Raw genomic sequence first — 21,962 nt, forward strand, 5'->3', positions numbered from 1 at the left:
ATAATTTAAAATAAATGTAATGTAGACTGTACAGAATATTGCCTAATATAGAAAATAACCAAAAATATATATAATTAATTAAATAATTTCTTTTTTTGAGGAGATATACAGCTTTCCCATGCTGGAAACGTGTGAAGGCTGACTGCCTCGGGTGTAATCACACATAGCGACAGCAATCTTCCAGTCGCACCTCCACGCATCAGTTTTCACGGGGGTGATGGACACGAAAGTAAATTGCCTCAAGGGAACTTGAGTCACAAGCACTTCAATAACTCCTCTATTCTCCGTCCAGCTAAGCGCAATCAATTCACTTCAATTGAATCTGTTAAATGACACGAAAAGGTTAATCGTGAAATAGAGTAGATTTAGATGGGGGGGGGGGGGGGGGGGGGGGGTTGGATAGAGGAGGGGAAGAACTGAGTGGAAAAATATGACATCAAACAAGATGCACAATAACTCGTTAAATGTGAAACACTCAATTTCAGAAGAAAACGACATAATTAACTGTTAATCTAAACTCGCATTTAAGCATAAAAAGGCATGCATGTAGCAATCTCAACTCCAGTCCCTGTTGATGCAATGCACAGGTGCTCTTCACAGCATCATTCACATCCACTCCAAAACACATCTTCAGCCTCGCATTTAACCATAGAAAGTGTGACATGTCAGGTGCAAAATCACTTTAATAACTGAGGCAATCATTTGGAGTTGAAGCTGAAATGAGAAAAACAGGCGTAGATAATGATGCGACACAAAGCAGATACAAAACCACAGTCTGCGCTCTAATAGAAGCTATTATCCTTAATATTCACATCACCCACATAAGTTAATCACCGTAACGTAACCCAAAGAAAAAGGCTAACACCAAACACAGCGCAAACCAAACACAGCGAGTAGTCTATCCATATCTTACTAAACTCTGCGCGCGTGATTATCAGTTCTGTTCATACTGGGCACGTTTACGCGCATCGCTCATGCAGAACAGACTCTTCTTAAACGTTTAACTGTAACTTTACAATGCCATTTAGAAGCGTTCAAACAGACTAGACGTCCATACCTGCATCTTTCCGTCGGTGTCACACAGTTGATATCGAGGCTCGTTCATCAGGCTCCACATCATCTCACAACTGCACTCAGAGAATAGGAAATTTAGTTTTAATGGTGCCACTAACGAGGACGTCAGGGCTGTTAATGTCTCCCCAGCTCTTGCCGGGGAACTGAAAGAAAGGAGTGGACTCTTCAGCATCAGTGACAGAAAAAAAAAACACATAAACCGGCAGACTTACGTCACATGGTGAGGAGTTTAATGAAAATATCGGGTCACCTTTCTGACCAGCAGGTGGCACATTCCCTTACTGGACTCACTGTTCACTGTGTGATTAATCATTCTCTCACGTTATTTTGACAAAGCCTATCCATTCTCAGATCCGTCTTGAGATGTGCGATGAGCGTCTTTTTTCCAGATTGCTGTGTTGGCCTTGATCTGAGGACAAAGACACATTTGTGTTGGTATAAAACTGATGAAAATGCACTTTTCTGCCACGATTTGTATTAAATGTGATGATATTTGCTAAGCCTTTATCATAACTCTACACTTAATCCTAATCCTCACAAAAACCTGTTGCTGTCAGTAAATTAGAATTTTAATTAATTACTAAAATGACTGAAGTTATTTTATTTCTGATTTTTATTTTGAAAAGCACATTGAGATTAAAAATCTGTTTTACAAGAGCATCCTGTCCAAGATTGTCAATAACACAAAACTCTCGTGGGTCTAGCAAATAGCATTCATCAATGCACACAAACAGAAATAAAATAACAAATAACAATAAAAAGAACCAATACATAACTAAATCAAACAAAGAAATGTTTTACACTACCATTCAAAATTTTCGGGTCAGTACATTTATTTTATTTTATTATTATTTATTTTTTTATTCAGCAAATTGAGCAGCAAATCAGCATATTAGAATGATTTCTGAAGAATCGTGTAGCACTAAAGACTGGAGTAATGATGCAGAAAATTTAGTTTTGATCACAGGAATAAATTACATTTTAAAATATATTAAAACAGAAATCAGTTATTTTAAACTGTAATATTATTTCACTAAATTTCTGTTTTAACTGTATTTTTATGATCAAATAAATGCAGCATTGGTGACTATCAAAAAACATTTTACTGACCCCAACCTTTTGAACCGTATCTAACTTCAGTGCACAATTTTATCCCGAAACTATAGCTAAGCAGACACACACACATATTTATTAGTTATCTAAAGGAGAACATGCTATAGTTCTGTTTTGTGTATAACATTAATAATAAGGACCACAAACTAATGCTAAACTCTACAAGAAATCCTTTTATATTCTTAGGATTCTTAAAAAAAATATATATATATATATTTATGAATTGTTTTTTCCAAATGAGAATGTCCCCAGATGTCCCCAAAAGGACGCTGTCACATTTAACCAACTTCTGGGGACAGTTTTGTAAACACATACACACAGAACGACAGTGGTGCTTGAGGCCAGATGATTACGTCCTTTTAAAGAAATGCTCTTCATATCCAGCACAGGCCTGCATTAATATAATTGATAATTCAGGGTCGGTCGAAGCCATTTCCATCATCATCTTTTGATGGGGTGAGAGGGGAAAATCATTAATTCAACATTAACAAAGAGGCAGGGATAAATGTCCACAACATTACATTTCACAACAGAGCACAAGCTGCTGGCACCACGACCCCCTCTGTACAGAGGACAGGAGGTCCCCTTCTGACACTACATTTCCATGCACATTAACAATTGATCCAGTCCAGCCTTACTGTGAACCTGTATTTGGCATACAAACGTGATTCAGATCCTCCAGCAGACAGGTTTAAGGTCAAATTCTCACAGCTTGGCCAAACGTATTAGAGTGAGAGTGTTTTTCTAAAAGCAAAAGTTATTTTTATTAAAGTTGGATGGGGCCTCTGCTCCTGGAGAACAGGACAAGGGCTCTACGTGCAGTGAGTGACAGTGTGGTAATGGTTTGTTCAGACCACATGCATGATTGAGCAACTTGCAGAGAAACCTGTCCCAGCAGTACCTGTGAAAAGGTAGATTCTAAAGCAAGGGTGACGAAAAGTTCATTCCGATTTTTGCCAGACAAAGTTTGTTGTCTAGAACCAACTGATGTCTCTGTGGACATTTCTGCTAAAGGGTAAAAAGTTCAGACGAACTATTAATATTCATGGAGGCCTTTCTTTCTTTCTAGGGGAGGAAAAATGTGTCAAAGGACCATGAAAGAAGGCTGTCGTGAAACATCCACAATAAAGGTAAAGCATATGTCATAATGCATTCATATGTCTTAGGAAATAATTAGAGGAGTCATGAGAAAACATGCAATTTTATGTGAATGTGGATGCTGCATGCATGAAAATTAGTGGCTTTGATGCACTGTTTGTTCAAGCAGTATCCACAGATCCAATGGGAATGTTATGTTCTACGTCTGACTGAGATGAATAGCATTCAGCCTGTCACTCTGTCTGTTCTCCAGTAAATCAGTGACGTACTGATGACATTTACAAAACAACAAACATCCATCAGAAACAAATGGTTGATAAGCAGTGCAGGAAAACTGCTTTCCCCAATGCTTTCTGATTCTTAGAGACCAGCTTACTTTAACCAAAATAACCCTGTTTTAAGCACTGCATGTATTATTGAAAGACTCAAGGCAGTAGATATGCATCTGGAGCACCATGCAAACTCTTTGCTTTTACCTTTTAACTTCAATCACAACAGGTCAGGCACTGAAATGCAATGAAATAGGGAATGTTTAATTTCATTAAAGATTCATAAATGCATTGCCAGTGCTGAGCATGTCATCATCTTTGCATATAAAATGAAACTAGAAAGTCTGTGTGTACTAATAAAAAGCTGTTGTTTAATTAAAGAACGACTTTTAAATTCTACATTTAATGTCAAAAGTACATTGATTTGAATTTCAAAAAGCAATCTAAAAACAAACACAAATACATGTCTTACATTGAATGGTTGACACATTAAAAAACTACTATTACAGTGCATCTGTTTAATACATGGTTTTCTAGTTAGAAAACAATTTTCATCATGTAGCCAGGATTTCTTGAGTCCATAAGAGTCCACTATGGCTTTAGGGTAATCCAATCACAGATTAATGATAAGAGCTGTAAATGTTGCACTACAGTGGCCTCAGACTTGCTATCACTGAGGACAGCCTAGGAGGAAAACACACAATCAGATACAGAAGAACAGATCAAATTATTGTTCAAAACAGTTATTTCTGATAATTAGCCCTGCTGGGCATGAGAAACATGGGTTTGCTGTGTCATCTGTTATCTTAGCTGAGTGAACAAAAACATAACTTTTTATTGGATATTGTTTTACATCAACACAAAGTGTAGGCTCTATTTTAAAGCTGGTGTCCTGGGACCCCCACAGGCTGGAAGCGGGTGCTAGGGGTCCACGGAAAAAACAAAAACACATACACTACCATTCAGAAGTATACTTTTTTTCTTGTAAGAAGTTTTTTATGCTTGCCAAGGCTGATCAAAAATGTGTATAAACTGTAATATTGTGAAATATTTTTACAATGTAAAAACATTTTAAAACCCAAATTATTTCTATGATTTGCAATTTTCAGCATCACTACTCCAGTCATCTGTGTCAAATGATCCTACAGAAATCATTCTAATAAGCTGATTTGTTGCTCAAGAAACATTTCTAATTATTATCAAATATTGAAAATATTTTTGCTGAAACCATGAAACATTTTTTTCAGGAATCTTGGATGAATAGAAAGTTCAAAAGAACAGCATTTATTTGAAATTGAATATTTTTATTGTCACTTTTAATGCGTATTAATTTATTTTTTTCTTACTGACCCCAAACTTTTGAAAAGGAAAAAAGTTAACATGTTAACTTACAATGTTAAATAAATATGTTTAATTGCTGTAACAATATTCATTGTGAAAATCACCATACACATACATGTAAATTAAAAAGTAGTTGGTAGAAAAAAAATATTCACTGTGATCCCAATACAAAGAAGTAAATATTTTCCAGAATTTTTTGCTGTTAATACAGTGACAATATAAAAGCCAGTTATTTAATTTTGGAAACAATGTAATGTCATACTTTTTCAACTTCTTCATTATTATTAATAAATAGGTTGTAATACATGATAATATAGAGCTACTAAATACAATTTAGTATGAGGGTCCCTCATCATATTATTAAGGACCTAACAGGCCCCCTTATTACAGAGCAAGGACCCCCTCTGACTAGGCTGTGGCTTGTGTCTCTGCAGTATTAATTAAAAAGTGTATCTGCAGAAAACAAAAGTTCTGATATAATGTTATATTAATAAAGTAGGTCAAAGTCTGAATAACAGCATCAGTATGAGAGGCAGAGCATGACACTTTCTTTTAAATGACCTTGTATATTGTGTTGTGATACAATAACAATGATGACAGCCAGTCTAATCAGCACATTAAAGATCACTCCAAGATATATATATATATATATATATATATATATAAAACACTGTGAGCTGCATATAACCAATACATCAAGTTCTTGCTGGCTTTGGCTTTTCTTTAAAAAAAAACAAAAAACAGGTGCCGTGTCAGATAAATTATATGATGTGAGATGGCTATCTCAAACACTTCCGAATGAAACGCCACACAAAATGGAAGACAATATAAGGAGCGATTAATCTTGTCATGCACTCACTATATTCCTTGTTTGTGTAATATTGCACAGAAACATAAAAAAAATATGGGGTGGTGAGAAACACGTTCAATCTACTTAATATTCATGAATGAATAATAAACAAATACAACATTACTGATGTTTAAAGACCACGGCCGCTCAGTATGGGGCAAACTTCTGCCGCTCAGATTTTTTGATGCTGGACGAGGTGGGGATCTTTGTGGTGTAGGGAGTGAGGCCGGCCGGGAGGCCTGCGGAGGTGGCTGTGTGCACTGCCAGCCAGGGGAAAGTTTTCATGCCAAGCAGGCTGGAAACAGGCAATGCGTAGTGGGCGCTGGGGATGGAGGGGACGGACAGGGGGGAGTGGACGTTAATAGCAGAGGGGGGAGCAGCCAGGACGGCCATGGAAGAGGTGGTGGAGGCGGAGACAGAGGGGGTGGACTGGGAGAAGCCCAGGCTGAGGTCCATAGGTGTGCTGGAAGAGGAGGACGACGCAGCCTGGATGCTCAGTTTAGCCATCTCTAAACTGCAAACACACATTCAGATGCACGCAAACAAGGAGGGGTGTGAGGACAAGAGTGGGGTTAATAGAGGGGTTACGGTGCACACAAGAGGAGAGATGGGGTGAGAGAAATAGAGAAAAATATAATCAATTTAGGGAATGTTATGTGCTACAAGAAGGAATAATAATAAGGGTTTAACATGCCTGGATGAGAATTAATAAAGGAGTGCCAAATGGGTGAGATGAAACAGACCACATGACTGCTGTCTAATTCCTAAGTATTACACCATTACATAAAACAGACTGTGGGAAAAGGAATAGTTTATCCAAAAATGAAAGTTTTGTCATCATGTTTACTTGCTCTCATGACTTACTTTCTTCTGTAAAACGCAAAAGGAGAAATGCTGCAGAATGTTCAGGCTGCTCTTACCCAGCTTGCACTGTATTCCAAGAAAGATATTTAGAAAGTTTCATGTTAAGTTACTACTCGCTGAACGTCATTGTAACTCTTAAATCAAATGATATATATTTAAACATTAATCATATTTGACCCTATGGAGAGGGGTAATGCAATGTGTGACCCTAGACCACAAAACCAGTCATAAGGGTCAATTTTTGGAAATTTATTTATATATGAACGCTGAATAAATAAGCTTTCCTTTGATGTATGGTTTGTTATGATAGGATAATATTTGGCTGATATGCAGCTATGAAAATCTGGAATCTGAGGGTGCAAAAAAATCTAAATATTGAGAAAATCACCTTTAAATTTCGCCAAATGAAGTTCTTAGCAATGCATCAAAACTGTTTTTATATATTTACGGTAGGTAATTCACAAAATATCTTCATGGAACATGATCACACAACACTATCATACTTTTTATGTTTATTTAACACACATCCTTATTACATTACAAATTTGCACCTAACATACCTGTACATACTGAATTGTCTATTTTGTATATTGTGTTTGTGCTATTTGGCACATTGTCCATTTTTGTATATCTGTACATTATTTATTTTATTTTTATTTTAAATTATTTTTACTATCTGTGTCCTGTCGCTGTCATTCTGTCACACTGTGGAGCTACTGTCACTAAAACAAATTCCTCGTATATGCAAACATACCTGGCAATAAAGCTAATTCTGATTCTGATTTTGATCTTTATTTAATATCCTAATGATTTTTGGCATAAAAGAAAAATGGATAACTTTGACCCATACAATGTATTGTTGGCTATTGCTACAAATAAACCTGTGCTCCAGGGTATATATATTAATATATATCACATATATTAATGCATTTGGTCATGTAGAACGCCACAAATAATAATGTCAAACTGATGTGATGCATTAAAAGCCACTGTATTTGTTTTGAAAACTATAATGGGAAAGATTTTAATTTGATACTGTTTTATATTTTGATCTATTATTCTATTATTTGATTATTATTAGTCATATGGCTAGAGAAGACTTGGAATATACACTACCATTTAAAAGTTTGGGGTTGGTAAGATTTCAAAATATTTTCTCACCACTGTTGCATTTTTTCATTACAATCAGTAAAAACAGTAATTTTGTGATATATTATTACAGCTTAGTATGTTTTATATTTTAAAAAGTAATTTATTTTCAGCATCATTACCCCAGTCTTCAGTGTCACATGATCCTTCAGAAATCTTTCTAATATGCTCATTTACTTCTAAAGATAAATGGCTTATTATTATCCATTTTGGTGCTTCTGAATATTTTGTGGAAACTGTTATTATTTTTTGCAGGATTCTTTGAGAATATTTATTTATTTATTTTTTTAATGTCTTTACTGTCACTATCAATTTTGATAAATTTATCATTGGAGATTAAAAGTATTAATTTCTTTATTTTTTACTGTAATGCAGTGCATATGGGCTAGTTTTATGCTGCTTTTAGACTTTGTCTTTTTTGAAGTTTGACAGGCATGATCACTACAAATTATATGGAAAAGAGCTGCATGAACATTCTTCAAAAAATTCTCCCTTTAATTTCCACCAAAGAAAAACAGCATCCAGTTTTGGAATGACATGAGGGTGAGTAAATGATGACAGAATTAAATTTTTGCCTGAACTAAGCTTTAATATGTGAGAGGGAAAGGTCTTACCTCGCACTGATGAGGTACTGAGCCACGCTGATGTTGGCTGGGGAGCCTGTGATGGTGACGTGGCGCACTGCCGAACCGTCTGTGGCCCCGGCAATTTTGATCTGGGCACCAGACATCTGGCGAATCTCATTGATCTTACTGCCCTGTCTGCCTATGATGCAGCCTATGAGCTGAGAGACAGAGATACAGACGGGTGAGGGGCAAACAACATCTGGACATTAACAGTCTAAGGAGGCTGGGAGTAAACCTCTAGGACATGGAAGTTGTTCTTCTCCACTGTATGGCATGTGTTACTTAATAGATTCTAAGTGGGTGCTGAATAACAGATTACTATGATCAGAGTAACATTATGTCAGTGTATTGATAGCAAATCATGAAAAAAATCATAAATTATTTAAGATACACATAAAATGTGAGATATAAACAAATGAATACATAATTGTATGGTGTTGGATGATTTGGTCTTTGGAAGCATTCACATCTCAGACAATTTTTATGTTACTATGAGTACAAGCAAGTAAACTCTTCTTTGTAAATAAAATGTTGTCTAAGTGCCTCAAACTGAGAATCAGTATGCATCTTGTTTTCTGTCAGCTGTGCATGAGAATCAACAAGCAGCAGATATAATAAGCAGATATGTTTCCCAAAACTATTATTCCTGTATAAATATAGATGCAGCATTCTTATTTTAGATGGAAATCCAAACTCTGGTAATAAAATGTAAAAGTACACTACCCCTTTTTTTTTGGAAGAAAGAAAAAATATTACTTGCATTCAGAAAGATGCATTAAATTGACAAAAGTGACAGTATAGACTTCTACAGTGTTAGAATTATTTTTTTTTTCAAATAAATGCACTTTTGAACTTTCGATTCATCAAGGAAAAAAATCATATTTTCCACAAAAAATATTAAGCAGCACAACTGTTTAAAACACGGATAATAAGAAATGTTTATTGACACCATATTTTTGAACAATATTATGCATTTGAAAATATGGCTAAGAAAAGGTCTGGCATAATTTGTCATTCTTAGCTTATTATTATAATTATTATATTATAATTTTCACTTTTATTTGATGTAATGAAATTCGTATACTTTACGTGTGACTTACTTTTTGGGGTCAGTGTGCACAGCAATAACAGCATTTAATGTAACATGAACTGCAACAGACATTGTGTCTAATAAAAGTTAAATGTATGATTATGGTATATAATATAACTTACATCATTAGGAATGCTCAGCTCATGAGAACTGGTTGCAATAGAGGCCTCCAGACCTATGCAGCGAAATGGGAAGGTTAGCAATACACAACTCATCAGATGAAAAAAAAGAAACTTTTTGACATTGCTACACTGCCACTGAGTGTGCTCAAATAAAATCGAAAAATATCACATTAAAATTACACAATGTACGAAAGCATTAAGGCTGCTACAGCTGCTGTTTAATTCATGTCTGCCTGAGATGCAAAAACACCCATAAAAGCATTTCCAAATAGCGCACATTATCGGAAACGTCTGTGGAGAGGCTGTCGCTGTCGCTCTTCAGCTCACTATTTCCATGGTAATAATTATGGGCTGGCACTTGCAATGTGTGGACTCTGTCATGATAATGTGGGCTGCTGTGAGAGTGGGCTTCAGGTTTGCTTAGGAAAATGCTGCCAGTTTGAACAGGTCAGGGGTTTTGTGGAGGACATGAGGGGGGAAGAATGTTAAACGAGTGAAAGCTTTTGTGACGAGTTCACATATAAGGAGAGACTGAGGGGTGACACATATGCATCACATAGCCGTCATGATGCTGTTGTTATGGTGACATGACACATTTGGAGATTTCTACGACAGCTCAAAGGAGCCGTCGGCCGTCGGCTGGCATTCGAACGCAGACTATCTAGAGCTGGTTAGGACAGGACTGGTTAGTGGTTGTATCATGGCACAGCATGTGCAGCATTATGTTGGCAGTGTTATGATATTTATTACCTTACCACAAAAACGGCTTCACCATCATTTTCTTCAGAGTGGAAAAGTAGAACATGCGGTGGTGAACGCATGAGACAGAGGTGGTCAGACACAACAGACGAAAGAGTGGAGAGGGAAAGAGACAGATCGAGAGAAAGACAGGCAGAGAGACAGACAAAGGGAGAGACAGACTTCCCTGGGGAGCTCTGGGTACGTACCAGGGAAGGTGGGGTTGCTCTGCCCAAGGGAGGTAAGGGGGATATGCTGCATAGCCAACTGGTGAAACTTGGTCAACTGCGGGGGCAGGAAGGGAGGTTAGAACTAGCCAATCAAAATGGAATTATTTCAGAGGACACTCACATCTACAGACAGAACAGCACCCATATCAAGTCTTAAAATTAGATTAGTTATCAGGTCCCCCTTTGGACTTACCGTCCACTTCAAGGTAATTGAAAAACTAGATTTGTATTTCCTTAAGGGAATTTGAGTGCTTGCGAGGCAAGAAAACAATCGTATTTATGTTTGAGATGTGTTTTGGTTCTTGGCATCTGAAATGAATCATCCGATCTGCAGTTGTCATGACACACGTCATTTTCTGCCAGCTGTCTGTGAGAATTAACAGACGCCTTTGCAGTGCAGAGGTACCGTTACATGTGTTACATGCAAGACCAATCACAATTCAGAATGCAAACTGATGTAAGAAAGAAGACCAATCATAATTCGGTACAGTATGCAAATTTATGATTACATCATCACATTTGCTTATAATTTTAATGCTGAAGAACCTTCTATCATTTATATATTTTATACCTGCGACTTTACTGTATATATTGCACTTTAAAGGGAGAGTTCACCCAAAATGAAAACCTGTAAGACCTTTTCAAACCTGTAAGACCTTTGTTCGTCTTCAAAACACAAATGACGATATTTTTGATGAAATTCGAGAGCTTTCTGACCCTGCATAGACAGCAACGGGACTACCATGTTCAAGGCCTAGAAAGGCAGTAAGGACATCGTTAAAATAGTCAACGTGACATCAGTGTTCAATTTTAATTTTTAAAGCTACGAGAACACTTTTTGTGCACAAAGAAATGTGGTAGTTGCATTGCTGTCAGCAATAGCCTTGTGGGCAGCGTACTGAAGTTCGAATCCCTTCTTCAGGACCTATCATAATAAAGTAAAAAATGCCAAAAAAAAGTTAAAAAAAAGAAGCAAGAAATCCCTCGGATTTCTTCAAAAAATATTTTAATTTGTGTTCCAAAGATGATCAAAGGTCTTACTGGTTTGGAACGACATTAGGGTGAGTAATTACTGACAGAATTTTCATTTTTGGGTGAACTATCCCTTTAAATCTCACAAGTGCAACTTTATCACAATGTAGTTATATCTCACCGTGAGTTTAAATCTTGCAATTGCAAAATTACTGTATATCTCACAATGTGAGTATATCTTGCAATTTGGCTATATATCAAAATTGTGACTTTGTTTTTCATACCTGTACCTTTACATTATATCCCGCATTGATATTAAATCTCACAATTGCAATTTTACTGTAATTGTGACTATGTCTTGCAATGGGACTTAATATCTCACAATTGCAACTTGTTTTTCATACCTGTGACTTTACTGTTTATTTCGTATTCACTCGCAATCTCAATTTTATGTGTAACAATATCACACGAGTAGCAGTGCAATATTGCTGTATATCGGCACGGCTGTGATTCGGCCATAGGCACGAGGCTGAATCAGAAATTGACTTCCTCAGAATGAAGTCTGTATGGTGAATGGTTTAACAGAGATTGCCTGTATGGTGAACTGGAACTAATTGAATAAGTTTACTATATAGGAGTTGAAAAAACCTAACCCTAATGTTTAGGGTTCCGTCAATACAGTGCTGCCTTGCAACCTTTGTAATTATAGCATTCACATTTGAATGATTCTGTTAACCAATATTGTTTACTTGTGTCTTAACCAAGGATATGAAATAACTAAGGACTAAGAAGTGTTAGTGATACTAGATTTTAAAGAAGCGATCATAGGCAGAGACCATATCGGGGATATCGGCACTTAGGTGTGTGTGTGAGGAATGGAGTGGGAGGATTATGATTGTGTAAGGGGTGGGATGTGGCTGGGGCACTGCAGTGGTGTTGTGAAGTGTGCTGTGAATGATACTGATCAGCCAGTACGACTAACACTCACGTCTTGGGGTGGAATGGCAAACTGTCCTTGAATAGCAAATGCCTGTGGAACAGATAACATGTTTAGGTTAGAATAAATAACAAGCGCTTATTTGCAGCTTGGACATTAGATGACATGGCACGCCCATGGACCACCCACAGTCCATTCTATGCATATTTCATAAAAACCTAGAAAGCTTTTATGAAAATAGCAAGCTCGAAACAGATGGCTCAAATGCAATGCAAATTGTAACATTTGGGGTTAGCAGGATTTTATCAAATAAAATAGTGTTTAAAATAAGTTGATAATATAAACACGTTTGAGGATTTGCCAAGTTAGTGGCGTCATATCTTGTTAGCAATACTTAGTAGTATGTAGTTATACACAAGCAAAACTATTTTGCTGTGTGAAGTAATCAATAATTTGCTTTCCTCTATTTAGGGAAATTTCAGTAGTTGTTATGATTAATTTCATACAAAATTCACCCCTAAAGAACACGTAAAACAAAACGAACAGCGGTTGGCCGCTATGTTCATGTTAAAGCGGGTGGCTCCCGGTCAGAATAAGCTGCAAAGTAGACCATACTTTACACCTCAAGTCAAAGTCTTTCTACTTGAGACCACTTTGTCAATAACATTGTTGTTATAATTCCACTGCCAGGTGGAATTATGACTGAAATATGTCAAGCTCTTCTTAATGTAACCACAAGGGGGAATCACATGAACATCCCAAGCTATCACCAAACATGGCAAAAAAAAAAAAAAAAAGTGTGTGTATATATATATATATACACACACACACAGAACTAAACTACTTCTTAGCATTTTAATCCTCCAGAGAGCTTGTAGCTGACATGATTTTTCGTTATACGGACAACTAGCCTTTGCATTTCTCACCTTAGTCAAACTAAATGTCATGATCACTCAAATGAGCAACAGAAGCCCTTTGGACAACATACCAAGAGGAGATATCAAAATTAAAGGATCAAAGCTTTGATTACATGCCCTTATGATTATGTATTTCATAAAATCAGAACAATAGAATAGAATGGAATACTGATGAATGAATTGTTTAATCCAGCCGTGCTGCTGTATTTATGATTAGCTACAAGTTTTCCAATTCAAACACCTACAGATTATTAACAACAGAATTAGTGATTCAAAGCGAGTTTGATCTGCATGTTTAAGAGCACTTGGCATGGTCCAATGGCCCAATTGGTGACTCTATTACTGATTGGATATGGGGGTGAGATTTATTCCACCAGCAGATCTCAGTCTAATCATTAGCGTAAATATCCACACTCAGAGCGTCCCACTGGGACTGCAGGGAACTGTGGAATCGTTAATGCTCATGAAGGGCTGTTGTCGATTGTATGGTTTCTACATTAAGAGATAGATGGAGAACTCACCGACGCAGCATGGGGTTGCGCCAACACTGTGTGGCTGCCACCCGCGGTGGGTTTGGGTCGGTACGGAATGGTGGCTCCTTTAGGTGGCGACTAAATGAGAAAGACAAGCACAGTCAGGACAAAAGCAAAGGCATTTAGGCAGTATGTGTCTAGAACTCTGTTAAGCCTCACTGGATTTTACTGTTCAAAGACCAAAGTTAATGTGGACCAGGGAAAATCCTGCAAATCAAAGGCATCCAAGGTTGGATGCTGGGAACTAATGAAGCAAACAGGAACATTTAACATGTAGTGCATGCGCTTAAAGTGAATGCAAATGAAGTGTGAAGGGGAAAAAGACCTGAAAAATATTCCCCACTTGAAATAACATTTAAGCACAAGGGAAATCATGCATAATCATACGGATTTTCAATTAAAAAGCATACGCGCTCTCACATGCACGCTCACGAACCTCCAGCATGACGGTGCAGATGTGTTTCACGCATTGTGTGATGGCGTGAGGTGTGCCTGAGATGGTCACGGCTCTCTCAGTCGAGTCAGGTAGTAGGTCTCCAGCCACCTGGACCTGGGCACCTGTGCTCTGTCATACAGCAATGCTTTTAGTCAACACATGCTAGACAGGATGATTAGAAAAGCCACAAATGACATCATTCATATTTCTTTCAGTAGTGGCATTTAAAAGGAGAAGGTCACTCCACATCCGCATTTCTGGTCACCCTGTCTGCCTGGGTTTATTTTGCAATAATCAGCAAATGACGGTACATTATACTGCTTATTACACAGCTACTCACCAGTTAAATGAATGTGCAGACATGAATTATTGATTTTAATTAGGATTATTACCTACAATTAAGGGTTCCAAAAGGGAGTTTTTGCAGTGCTGCCATATTGACCAACCACATTTACTGGTTCCAGTGAGCTGTGCAATAATTTCTTTAATGATCGCTTTTTATCGTGTACATTAAAGGTTTAGTTCACTTCCAGAATACAAATTTCCTGATAATTTACTCACCACCATGTCATCCAAGATGTTCATGTCTTTCTTTCTTCATATAATGGACTTCAATGGATTGAAGGTCCAAATTTCAGTTTCAAAGGGCTCTACACGATCCCAACCGAGGAATAACGATAGCAAAACGATTGGCCATTTTCTAAAAAAAAAATCCAATTGATATACTTTTTAACCACAAATGCTCATCTTGCACTAGCTCGACTTAGTCACATTGGAAAGGTCACGCGTGACGTAGGTGGAAGTACCGACCCATTGTTTACAAAGTGAACAGGCAAAGAAAGTCAAATGCCCTTTACAAAAAAGGTTTTGAAGTTCGATTTTGAAGTTGGAGGAGAAAATGAGATGGAGTTTTTATCCCTACCCAACCTTTTTGAACAAAGTACACAGACGAAGAACAAACCACGCGTGACCTTTTCAGCATGATTACGTAATGTGTGAAGTCACGCATGCGCACCGCAGAGCTAGAGCAAGAGCAAGACAAGCATTTGTGATTAAAAGGTATATACATTTTTCTTTTTTTTTAAATGACTGATCATTTCGCTAGATAAGACTCTTATTCCTCAGCTGGGATCATGTAGAGGCCATTGAAGCTGCATCGAAACTGCAATTTGTCCTTTCAACCCATTGGCTCCCATTGAAGTCCACTATATGGAGAGAAATCCTGGAATGTTTTCCCCAAAAAAATTAATTTCTTTTCAAGAAAGAAAGACATGAACATCTTGGATGACATGGGGGTGAGTAAATGATCAAGAATTTTTTATTCTGGAAGTGAATTAATCCTTTAATGATTGGTGAGTATCATTTTAAAAGTTATGCATATAAACTGCAACACGACCGCTAATTATCAATTAACATTTTTTCATAAAGTTTGAAAAGTTTCCCATCTCAGCACTGAGGGGATTGTAAGATTACAAATTCTGATTTCTTTCCAAGCGGCTAGCAAAAAAGTGTGCCATACAGTCCCTTTTGGTATTACAGCTATTCTCATGTCTAGAACTGACATTGTTATCGTCTGGCCAGTTATTTAGGTCAAGCTATTTGGATACTGTATATAAATATTAGTCTATTTAGGCCTTGGTGGGCTGTCCTGTCCTAGACATTCATAGCAACTGGGAATAAAAGCAGCCAGTTCACCCCTCACAACCCTCAGCGGCGAGGACAGCTATATTTATTCAATGTGATCCACCAGCCGAATAAAAAACAAAGCCTTGAAGCAACTTCAAGCAAGTCACTGTTCTCATGTCAATTTCAACAGCTAAATGACAACAAATGGTTCCGCATTTGAAATAAATCGCTTTGTTTTCCATCAACGAAAGCCATGAATAGATAAGTTTGAGGAAAAGTGAGTGAGTTCGAGAGTTTAGGAAATTACAGCTCAGGGGTGCAGCCTTCTCATAACGTGTGGATTTAGCGGAAAGCCTGAGTCGAGCGGCCCCCTGTGCTCAGGAATAAAAAGTTCTGTCTTGATGAGAACAATCAATCATGCTGATGTTAAGTGTTTCTGCCTGCCGCCGAGACAACGGAAACTAATTGTTTAATGGATCATTCCGTGCATCATCTGGGAGCCGCTGTGACCTGCATTACAAACCCTGTGCATTTGCCAACAATTAAACTTCTACCTAGAATATCTACCTCTCTGATCTCTTTGATCTTCGAGCCTCCTTTGCCAATGAGTGAACCACACTGACTGGCGGGGAAGACGAGGCGCAGTGTCACAGGAGGCCTGCTTGTCACAGTGCTGTTTATCATAGATGCCAGGATATCCTGGAAGAGATGCATATGCATCAGAAAGTCATTGTGTCATTTTTTCATAAAAACAAGTTTATAAGGGAGAAAAAAACTTGCAGGAATACAAGTTGACAGTTTTTTAAATGAAATAAAATACTGACTAGGTAATGCTGTTATATGAAAATGTTAAAAAAATATATATATATTTTGCCAAAGAAAACAATGATACTGCGTGTGTATATATATATATATCTATATATCTATATATCTATATATATATATATAAATATATACTATATATATCTTTTTTTTTTTATATCACCAAAAATAATAAAAAAATAACAAAGTTTTAATAGTTTTCAATAGTTAAGTCCCCAGAACAGAACACAATTGGTTTCACTCTGCAACATGAAGAAAATAAAGCAAGTGATAGAATCATTACTCAAACTTCGCTATCCATATTAACATTGTAAGTTATATAAATATTATAATTTAATAAACAATTAAGGGAGGAGGGGTTAGCAATACTATAGTGGTGAGGTAAGTGGTCGTTGTCCATTACAAATATTACAAAATTTAGTATGATCTCTTGGCAATATAAAACCCATTAACTCTGATAATTATCAAATAGAATCTTAAAAATAAACATAATTAATATGAACAAGTAGCTAAATAATAATAAACCATCAAACAGTAAAAGAAAAATGCAACTACGTAATTTATGAATGTAATACAGGCATATTACTGTGGATGCCACAGTATTACAATTAATGTCTAAATATAAAAGATCACTGTAATGCAGACTGAACTGTGATCAGCCATTTCCTGCTCCTATTCACGGTGAATTCACTGTATTCAGTGATAATATAACTGTAATAAATTTTACAACTACTGCTGTATAATGTGAAAGTATGGCAAATAGTAAATCCCTAGTGTAAATCCACATTACTACGGTACCCACCTCCTCAAATTTCTCTGCGATCATGGCGAAGGCTTTGAAGATGACTTCAGACTGTCCGGTAATGGTGACAATGCGCTCTGGACTGGAACCGTCAGATATATTAATCCGGGCTCCACTCTGAATCCACAGAGAAAAGCAGAGTTTTTGTGCTGCACTACATTTAATTGATCAGTCTTGCCTCTAGGCTGACATTTGCACCCTCTGGCAGTGAAATACCATTGAACTGATCGTGAAGATAATAAGATGATTTTGCTCAAACTGAAAATGATTCCAGACGGTTTTCTGCTGTCTAATTTTTGATATACATGTGGCCACCCAGATGAGTTCTTTAAATCTTTACACAGCTAGTCAGCATTAATAACGTGCACTGCCTGTAATATTAAAGCAACAATCCATAGTTAATAAGAAAAAAAACTGTGTTAAAAACCTTACTATGTGAAATATAAAATGAGGTTATGAAGGTCATGAAGATCAATGTAGCACTTACTTCCTCTCTCATTTTTTTGACAGTTTCTCCTTTCTAAAACAAAGCAAGATTAAAAATCATAATTATATCAGAATGTGTAAATCATAATTAGATTGTAAGCCATATGTAAACACATTAAGAAGTGCTTTGGAACACCAAAGAATAAAGACTCAAAGTTATGCTTAATTCAATAATGCAATTATCAGGATAATACTGAATTGTTTACCTTCCCAATGATACTTCCAACTTCCTAGAAACACACAAAACAGACAAAAACTCATTTAATCTTAAATGATTGCATGGTAAACTGGAGATTATCAGTGCTTTCTGTTAGATGATATAATCAGGAAAGAAGTGTAGCTGTTAACACTACATTTCTCATTATGATCAATGCTGAGAACAGTGTTTACTGCTTAATATTTTGTGGAAATTAATACATTTCTTCAGGATTATTTGATGAATCAAAAGAACATTATTTTAAATAGAAATCTTTTGTAACATTATAAATGTCTTCATTGTCACATTTGATCAACTTAATGTTTGTTTTTTTACCCCAATATTTTGAATGGGATTGTTCCTTGGTTTCCAAAAATATTAAGTAGCACAACTGTTTTCAACGTTGATAATAATAAGGAATGTTTGTTGAGCAGCAAATCATCATATTAGAGTGATTTCTGAAGGATCATGTGACACTGAAGACTGGAGTAATGATCATGAAAATTCAGCTTTTTCATCTCATGAATAAATTGCATTTTAAAATATATTCAAACAGAAAACAGTTCTTTTAAATGGTAATAATATTTCACAATATTACAGTTTTTACTGTATTTTCGATTGCATAAATGCAGCCTCATTTCATCATTTCAAACATCATTTCAGACCCAGACTACTACAGGTAAGAAAAGATGATCACAGAAATGCCTTTGTATGCTGCCAATACTATTAATGTTAACTAAAAGACAAGATTTTATAATCAATTATCTTGCCAATCAAAAATTATCACCTATACGATCATTAATCTTTCTCAAGTACTATTTTGTTGCTTGACTGGCTGCGCTTGCAAAACAAGGCTGAAAACAAAACAAGCACTGAAGCTCAGTGAGGATCCGAGATGTGTCTTACCTTGCCATGCATTAGTAGGCGGATGGTGAGGGTGACATTTAGCCCCCCCTCACATACTCCTCCCTCCTTCTCATTCATATTCATTCTTCTCTTTGGTCTAGATGCTTCAAACAGACTGTCTCTGTGCACACAAACAGACAAATTTAACAGTTCAATAAGAAGATATATGAGATGAATTTCAGTGAGCAAGCATTTCAATCTTGACAACTCACAATTCCTTGCTATTACCTTTCTTAGCCGTAAATGTCTGTTTGGTCATGCATTCATTTTGCTTAGCCGTGGGTACCTGTTGCTGTGCTCTGACATTAAGTTGGGTGTTATTGCCCTCCGGGCGGGTGAGCGGGGTCCTGTCTCTAACCTCTTTAATGGCTCTGCTTTAATAGAAATGGTGTGACCATGTTTGATAAGACTCAAAATGAGCCACTTGTGTCTTTCTAGGCCTTTGGATCAAGTGACGTTTGTGTGACCATGTCTAACAAGGCCCATTCATTTATCAGAGAGTCGTCTGTTCCCACATTCCTCACATCTCCGCAATGACGAGCCCTTTAAAACCGAGCTTATCGCCATCTGAATTGATTCTAAGCCAGATGAGATCACATGGGTGAAACTAAAAATGAGGCAGCGTTAGATCAGAGGAAGTGTAAGGAGATTGTCTTAAACTTCCCTTTAATAATGCCTTATCCATTCCTCATATTCCTCTAATGAGGCCCTGCAGCTAGGAGCAATAAATGAGTGTGTTTTCTTTATTTAAGGGAGAACATGAAGACGTCTATTCTAATTGAGTCCCAATGCTTTCATTTGTTAGGCCTACTGCTTTTGAAATGTTTTCAGACTTACATAAGCTGTTAAATGAAATGTGGTCCCTTTTTCCATGACACTCCAGCAGCAGAGGAACTTGCTAAAGAGACGGGAAACGCTGAACAGACTAAAAGAGAAACAAATGTTATGGATATATAATTAGTTTTTTTTTTGCTTCTGTTTAACATTGAAGCCAGTAAAAGGGTTATTTGTTAAAGACAGATAATTCAATTTTAATTATGAACAAGACTTTTAATGTGGAAGTTACGAAATGAGTTATAGATTCAGCATTCTTACTATGAGATACGATGGCTGAGTTCAATAACAAACAGTGTAAAAAGCCTGTTCTTTTGTGTGGCTATTAGTTGTGTGCTGTTTCATCAGGTTAAATGCATCAAACACACTGCTGCCATCCTGTCTAATCCTATAGGCCCGGATTTGTTTGGCTAATGCTAAAACCCATTTGACCCATTTCTGTCCTTCCAAAGCTTGTCAACAGGCATCTGAAAACATTCTGCCATCATATAGCATAGCATTAATAAGCCTGAATATAGATATCACACAGGCTGTTTTTCAAATGTCAAATGTGTTTATGAATCAGGAATTTAAATAATTTATGCTGCTGCCATTGAAATGTTGACGTGCGAAGTAAATGGTGGGTCAGATTAGACTTCAGAAATGATCAGTCTGTTTTAAATACGTAATCCTAATGGCCAAGCCTTTGTTGTTGTTTTACACTGTACAATGTTGTGATTTCAATACACAGAAATGAACTAATCAAACTAAACTTTTCGGTATATATTACCCAAAGTCTATCTTTGAATAGGTCCATTTGATAATGACATGTAATATTACTTCCCAAACCTGGAGCAATATTTTTAAAACATGACTTGTTTGTATTAAGCTCATCATAATTTATATTAGATAGATAGATATGTATATTACTAGCCAACATATATACCTTTATAAATTACATTTGTTTAGATTTATTTATATTGCATTATTATAATAATATAACGTATAAACAGCTTAAACAAGTATGAGTCTATGTAGTGTCAGAACTAGAATATGACTTTTATATATTAACATAACATAATTTATAAATTAGATTTGTTATTATATTAGATATATATGCATTTACATTTATTAACATTAACATAATTTATAAATGATATTTGTTTAGATACATCGTGTTATAATAACAGCATTATTATAATTCTATGTCAACATTTAAGGATATAGTGTATGACATAAATGTATGTGAAAGATATAAGCAACAGTTTTCCTTTTGTCAAAGATGAAACAAAAGCACTGTTGCTGCCAGAAAAGCATTAATACGCCTATTTGTTCCTGTCCTTTGGAAGTCCCTGAGCGTGACGAGCAGCTTTGGGTTGAAGTTAGCAAACTGACCTGAGAAGTGATGGAGCTTGAGACAGCGTGAAGATACCACTTACTTTCTTCTTGCCTTGTCAATCCAGGATGAGTTAATGTTCGAGGCTTCAGAGTGTGTATGATTCCCTGAGTGCGGATTTGCCCTCCTTTGTTGTCAGTTGTATTCAGAGAATGGACAGATGGCCTTGTGCCCGTACCTCTGGTCGACTGAGACTAGCTTTACTGTTTTTTTCCCCCTCTGGCTTAGCCTCTGATAAGCCTTTAGCCCAGGCTATGTGAGCCCGGAGGCTCTCTCAGTTCTTAATACTCACGTAGTTGATGCCGCAATGCCTTCATCCTGGGAACGGATGCATTAGGGAATCCCAAGGAGAACAGAAGGCAACAGGTTTTCCATACTTTGGGGAAGCTGCAAGATGGACAGCTGACCTCGTCTGGCAAAATATTCACACTAACTGTGAGCTTGAATCTTGAAATACTTTGTCCACTTTGGCAGGGCAGACCTAGATAAGGCATATGCATGGATAATGACATTTTGAAGGACACATAAGAGGAAGACTAAAATGCCAAATATTTTG

The 21,962-nt window shown here is 36.7% G+C and overlaps 1 protein-coding gene across 3 annotated transcripts; it reads right to left on the reverse strand.

Annotated features, from left to right (window-relative positions):
* Positions 1-3,906: 3,906 nt before the first annotated feature.
* Positions 3,907-21,624, reverse strand: LOC306882153 (poly(rC)-binding protein 3-like). Of its 3 annotated transcripts, XM_079436635.1 has the most exons (14): positions 21,450-21,557; positions 20,035-20,122; positions 19,198-19,318; positions 18,302-18,325; positions 18,097-18,129; positions 17,610-17,726; positions 16,553-16,684; positions 14,360-14,488; positions 13,912-14,001; positions 12,525-12,566; positions 10,544-10,619; positions 9,597-9,649; positions 8,373-8,542; positions 3,907-4,238 (listed from the first exon to the last, which is right to left on the reverse strand). In XM_079436635.1, exons 3-14 carry the CDS (start codon positions 19,279-19,281, stop codon positions 4,202-4,204), a joined length of 987 nt encoding a protein of 328 aa, XP_079292761.1. In that variant the 5' UTR covers positions 19,282-19,318; positions 20,035-20,122; positions 21,450-21,557; the 3' UTR covers positions 3,907-4,201. The 3 variants fall into 3 exon arrangements, with proteins under 3 accessions (XP_079292761.1, XP_079292762.1, XP_079292763.1); XM_079436636.1 differs by lacking the exons at positions 8,373-8,542; positions 9,597-9,649; positions 10,544-10,619 and having other exon boundaries at positions 21,450-21,602; XM_079436637.1 differs by lacking the exons at positions 3,907-4,238; positions 8,373-8,542; positions 9,597-9,649; positions 10,544-10,619 and having other exon boundaries at positions 11,657-12,566; positions 21,450-21,624.
* Positions 21,625-21,962: the final 338 nt, after the last annotated feature.

The sequence above is a fragment of the Barbus barbus genome (assembly GCF_936440315.1).
Source record: "Barbus barbus genome assembly, chromosome: 16".
In the NCBI taxonomy this organism is placed as follows: Eukaryota; Metazoa; Chordata; class Actinopteri; order Cypriniformes; family Cyprinidae; genus Barbus; species Barbus barbus.